Genomic DNA, 6,357 nt, shown 5'->3' with positions numbered 1-6,357 from the left:
CAAAAATAATCACCTACAAAGTAACATACATGGTAACTCGTAAGCTGGCACGAGGTGTATGAAACAGAACACCCGTGTTATAACGACTGTCGTTTTCCGGCCATGCGAGGATAAAGTAAGTTACATTCATTTATTCATTCATACTTTATCCTCGTGACCGGAAAACGACAGTCGTTATAACACAGGTATTCTGTTTCAGCTTACGAGTTACCGAGTATATATGTTACTTCGAGGGTAATTATTTTTTTGGTATTTTTTCAATTTTTTATGTAATACTGATAAATTTGTCAATCGATTAGTAACCACTGGGAATATTTTGACCACATACACGCCCGATGGTAGTAGCTATGACAGAAATAACGGTGTTAGATTTAACACGCATGGTGTTTTCCAAAGTTATCCCATAGGTAACTTTATGCGTCATTGTTTAACTATATATTAATGATGATTTTTACATATAGTAGGGTGGGGAAAATGGGACACTATTTCATTATATTTCTTGTCCCATTTGGTAGTAAACAAAAAACTTTCAAGGACTTATAGAACCGTATCCCCACGGCTCCCATTGACCACTGTTAACGATTTAAAACATGATCAGAATATTTGGATATTATGTGCTAAAAGTGTCCGGTCTTCCCCTACAGTACAATATAAATATTTACATATTTTGCCTGAACGACTAATTTTTAAGCTATAAACGCTTGATTCCTTTTAAAATTTATCGAATAGTTTATTTAAAATCGATGGAGACTCTTAATTTAATCAGTTTTCATGCTTTTATATGTAATGAAACTGGAGCATATAGTTTAAATAAAAATAATAACTTTATTTGTGTGTTTGATTACGGTCGCGAAGACTTGGAAATATTTTAAACGAAAAAACAGAATATAGCGACAAAGCAACAGTTGTTAAAACACGCTTACAGTTAAAAACATATTCACATTAAATTGAAAAAATTAGCGTGGTCGCTACACCTAGCAGACAAACGAGCCATTTATGTCGAAGTTTTGTCATATCAAACCTTTAATAGAAACAAACGCGTGCGTTAGGACGCGACCCGTACAATATTCGGCTTTTAAAAGGATTGGTTTTTTTAATCATATAATTGCATACAGAGGCAGTATGTGCAGTTTAATGCAGCAATACAGCAATACAGCAGCAGTAAATGCACCGGCGTATTTGCATATTGCTTTTTGCAGCGTTCGAATCTTGCAACGTACCTCATCCATCATTGAATTAAAATATTCCAATTCACTACGCAAATAAGCGGCGGTCGACGGGTTGCATAATTAAGCTAATTTATCATTCAAAGCGGATTCTTCATTTGAATTCAATACAATATATAAGCGCAACAAATCAGAACAGCAACCATCAACGTTTTGATACAACATATCAACAACTGTACAACGATGACAACTTTTTTGAAGATTTCGGTTTTGGCAATTTTTGCTATATCTATGGTAGCAGGTAAGTTCGTTTATACAATTTCTATTTTAACGTCCATTTTCTTTTTAACGTTTAATTTCTAAAATCAGTAATGCACAGGAATTTAGTCGACCGACATCTAGAAAATACTCGGAATTAATTTGAGTTGGCTGGCAAAAATACAGTTCGTGTATTTTCTAGCGTTTATTCTGCTTCTACTTACCCTTTTACGCGTATATATGTGTCCTTGGGCAAGACACCTAATGGCAATTGCTCCAATTCATTGGTCACTAATGGGTTGTTCAAATTATCAGCCATACATAAAACAGAATTACCTAATTTGGCACGAGGTGTATGAAACAACACCCGTGTTATAACGACTGTCGTTTACCGGCCACGCGACGATAAAGCAAGTTACATTCATTCATTCATTCATTCTCTCAGGACAAGGTGGGCTTCGGAAATGCTGGTTTTGTGAAAACGCTAGAAATTTTCTGGATTGTTTAGATCGAGGAAGACAAATAACCTGCAAACAACCTATTGATGTAAGTAGATGTATAGTAGGATGGGGAAAATGGGACACCTTTAGCACATATTTTTAAATATCCTGACAGTGTTTTAAGCAATTACTAACAGTATATGGGAGTCGTGAGGATACGGTTTTAAAGTGTTTATATATTTTCTATGTTTACTACCGAATGGGACGAGAAAATAAAATAAAAGGGTGTCCTATCTTTCCCACTCTAATGTATATAGTAGCATAAGGTGGGAAATTATGGGAAATGCTAGGATAGGGAAAATGGGACACTTTAGCACAGAATATCTAAATATCCGGATCGTGTTTTTAACAATTGCCAACGGTCTATGTCATTATGAGAGTCGTAGGGATACGGCTTAATAATTCTTTAAGTTATCGCTGTTTGCTAACAAATGGGATGAGAAAATAGATTAAAATAGTGTCCCATCTTCCCCACTCGACAATATTAAGTTTGCTGTAGTGCAACATATTGTATTAACCCAAAAGTTACTGCTTGCCGCTGCCATTGTGTGCGTGAATGTCCACGATAACAACACTTAACAGCAGTTGCTTCAACCCAGTGGTCACTAATGGGTTGTTAAAATTTTTCATTCACAAAAAAGATCAACTAAAATTTTCATACGTAGTAACTCAAAAATGGGCACGAGGTGTATGAAGTCGAAAATACAAAATTAATTTCTTGAAGATGTGCCTTAGAAACAGAAGTTTTATCAAAATTTTATTTTATATCAATTTTACATTGATTACAATTTTTATAAGGTATGTTACGCCGAATTTCAATCCACAACTTTAACTATGGGATGCAAGGAAAATAGTAGGACTCAGTCATGCACTGTACAAGTTGGACAAGTAAGTGTCAGTAACACAACTGAAATAATTCCAATAAATCCACTTAATTTAAAAACAAATCATATTTTTTTTCCAAAAAAAAATTTTTAAATTACTTTTTTTTTGGCCAGGTTAGTAGCTTTAACATGAAAGAAAGAACTCTAAATTAATCTAATTACTTTTAATTTTGTTTTAAAAAAGAAATTTGGTGACAACATTTTTTACTTTTTATTTTTTTTTAACTTCCTTTTTTTAGGCCAAGTAAATATCATAAACATGACGGAAAAAATTAAATATTTTCCTTTAATTTTGTTTAGAACCCAACCCAATGCCGAGTCCCATTCAGAACAACTGCGTCTCATACTCCTAACAGGTGTACTTGCTGTTGTGATGAGGACTATTGTAACCAGGCGTTTGATAATCCTTGTATGGGTAAGTTGGAAGTTTTTTTGACGTGGCAAAGTGGTTAGCGCGCTTGACTGTAACCCAGAGGTAATGGGTTCAAGGCTCGCTGCTATCGTTGTTGTGCGTATGCTGTGTATGTGTGGCGTCGAAGCACAGTTGGTTAGCGCGCTTTCGTTTAACCCAGAGGTATTGGGTTCAAGGCTCTTTCCTGCCATCATTGTGTGCCTATGTGAAAACACTTAACGACAATTGCCTTCAGTGGTAACTAATGGGTTGTCTAAATTATCAGCCATACATCAAAAAAGTGATCACCCACAAATAAAATCGAAAAAGTGATTACCCACAAAGTTACATACGTGGTAACTCGTAAGCAGGCACGAAGTGTATGAAACAGAACACCCGTGTTATAACGACCACCGTTTTTCAGCCGCGCGAAGATAAATCAAGATACATACATTAATTCAATATAAGACAGTAGATTCCTGTTGATTCACATAAACCGTTTTAAAACCAAACTTTGAGTATGAGGTGTATACATACACATATGGTTTATAAACAGATACTTTTATATTTATAACACAGCATATCAAACCTTTTAAAATGACTTTCAGAAATCACTGAGCTACCTGAGTGCACACCTGTTCCAGCTCCAGGAAATGGGACAAAGAGCTGCACCAATCCTGATGACAATCTAATACCAGGCACTGAATGTTGGTTCGAATGCAATTCAGGTAAGATTTTCAATGTATAGTAAGACGGGGGAAGATGGGACACCTTTTTATTCTATTTTCTCGTACCATTTGGGAGTAAACGAAAAACATTCAACGAATTGTAAAACCCTATCCTCACGACTACCATAAACAGTTGGTAAACTGTTAAAATGCGACCAGGATATTTAAATGTTATGTGCTAAAGGTGTCCCGCCTTCCCCAGCCCTACTATATATACATTTTAGGCGTATGTGAAACGGCTCAAAATATAGATTAATGCTACAAGCAGTATAGTAGGGTGGGGGAAGTTGGGATATCATTTAATTATATTTTCTCGTCCCATTTGATAAGAAACAAAGAACATTTAAAGAATTAAAACACCGTATTCTCACGACATTTGTTAATTGTTCAAAACATGATTATAATATTTAGATATTATGTGCTAAAGGTGTCCCGTCTCCCCCCATCCTATACAACTTTTTAATGAAACGTGTTTTTAGCATTGCTGGACCAAAAATGTTACTTTTTATAAGATAATATCCAAATATATTCTGATGATCGCGTTTTAAACAATTAATAACAGTCTATGTGAGTCGTGACGATACGGTTTAATAATTTTTTGAATGTTCTTTAGTTACAACAAAATTGGGCGAAAAAATTAAACAAAAATGTGTCTCATTTTGCCCCACTCCTACTATATCATTATTTTTATCTCATCCAGGTTTTTATGCCGAGGGTCCCACACACACCACATGCGAACTTAACTCTGCCAGAACTGGTGCCTCATTTACCAACCGAGGACCACGTTGTATACGTAAGCATATAATATAACACTTTAAGCTTGTGTTAGTTATATAATAATATAACATTTTTAATATTTTTCTCTCTTCGATTACGGTAGCGAAGATTTAGAAATATTTTTAACGAAAATACAGGATATAGCGACAAAACAACAGTGGTTAAAACACACTTACAGTTACAAACATATTTACATTTTATTGGAAGAAAATACGTTTTAACTAAAATCATACCAATAACTTTTCCTTTAAAATATTTAAGTCTTCACTAATGTAACCAAAGTACCAAATAAAAGATATTAATAATATTATTTTAGTTATTAGAATTAACCAATAGATCGCCTTTTTATGTCTGCCTTTTAATATATTAAAAGACACAGTAGGGTGGGGGAAGATGGGAGACCTTCACACCTAATAACCAAATATCCTGATCGTGTTTTAAACAATTAACAACGGTCTGCGGGAGCCGTAAGGATAAAGTTTTATAAAAAATCGTTTAATGTTTGTTTACTACCAAATTGGAGGAAAAAATAGATTAAAAAGGTGTCCCATCTTCCCCCACTCTACTATATATCATTTCCAGCTCTTTGTCCACAAAATGCTGTTCTCGATGTGGTTTTCGCTATCGAAATCAGCACTAGTGCCTCTTCTGTGCAGACACTGAAAGAAATATCTGCCGCCGTGATCAGGTAATTTAGTACTTAATGTTTATAAAACAGTAGAGCCGAAACACACTGGCATTTTACGACTCTATGTAGGTTATGCAAAAATATGCTGTTTTTGTAGTTTGCCTGCCATAAAACGATAAATGTCCCACTTTACGTTTCGAGTTCACGCACAGTTTTGTTTCTATTTAAGGTTTAACTTGGTAATAATTAAACATAAACGGCTCGTTTGCCTGCCATGTGATAAATTCTTAAAAAGCCTTGCGTCTTTTTTAGTGGTTATAATTCGCTGGCCTCTAACCTATAGAGGTGATGGGTTCAAGGCTCGTCTCTGCTACCATTGTGGGCTTATATGTAATGGGTTCTCTAATTTATCAGCCAGACAAAAAACGCAATAATATAATCACCCACAAAGTTACACACATGGTAACTCGTAAGCTGGCACAAGGTGTATGAAACAAAACACCCGTGTTGAACGACTATCATTTTCGTCCTCCCGAGAATAAAGCAAGTTGCATTCATTTTTTACCTTGGTCATATTTTTGCAGAAAGTTTAGCATTGGAAGTACAGATACTAAAATCGGCGTGGTCGGCTTCCGTGGTAATAGAGTCAATCCAATGGTATCAAATTTAAAGGACAGAAAAACACAACCTGGCCTCATCACCTTCGTTAACAATCTTTCGTTCTCCCCACCAGGTATAGATAATTGTATAGACGCCAAAAAACTATATAGTATTAGGGTGGGGGAAATGGGACGTCCTTTAATTATATTTTTTCGTCCCATTTGGTAGTAAACAAAAAACATTTAAAGAATTATAAAACCGTATCTTCACGACTCTCATAGACCGTTGTTAGTTGTTTTAAATATGATCAGGATATTTAGATATTATGTGCTAAAGGTGTCCCATCTTCTCCCACCCTAGTTTAAGTTCTTTGTTTATTACCAAATGAGACGAAAACATAGAATGAAAATGTGTCCCATTTTGCC

General features: G+C 35.1%; 1 protein-coding gene across 1 annotated transcript in view; it reads left to right on the top strand.

The window, feature by feature from the left end:
* Nucleotides 1-510: 510 nt before the first annotated feature.
* Nucleotides 511-6,357, top strand: part of meta5 (Ci-META5) — a 12,703-nt gene continuing 6,856 nt past the window's right edge. Inside the window, exons 1-8 of the mRNA XM_026839133.1 lie at nucleotides 511-1,467; nucleotides 1,870-1,970; nucleotides 2,723-2,812; nucleotides 3,109-3,223; nucleotides 3,808-3,927; nucleotides 4,628-4,720; nucleotides 5,287-5,392; nucleotides 5,917-6,065. Coding sequence (XP_026694934.1) covers nucleotides 1,410-1,467; nucleotides 1,870-1,970; nucleotides 2,723-2,812; nucleotides 3,109-3,223; nucleotides 3,808-3,927; nucleotides 4,628-4,720; nucleotides 5,287-5,392; nucleotides 5,917-6,065 — 832 coding nt within the window. The 5' untranslated portion in view covers nucleotides 511-1,409. The remainder of the gene's footprint in view (nucleotides 1,468-1,869; nucleotides 1,971-2,722; nucleotides 2,813-3,108; nucleotides 3,224-3,807; nucleotides 3,928-4,627; nucleotides 4,721-5,286; nucleotides 5,393-5,916; nucleotides 6,066-6,357) is intronic.

This window comes from Ciona intestinalis, unplaced genomic scaffold (genome assembly GCF_000224145.3).
Source record: "Ciona intestinalis unplaced genomic scaffold, KH HT000159.2, whole genome shotgun sequence".
Classification (NCBI taxonomy): Eukaryota; Metazoa; Chordata; class Ascidiacea; order Phlebobranchia; family Cionidae; genus Ciona; species Ciona intestinalis.
The sequence above is the reverse complement of the archived record's forward strand: the minus strand, read 5'-3'. Positions and strand labels throughout refer to the sequence as shown.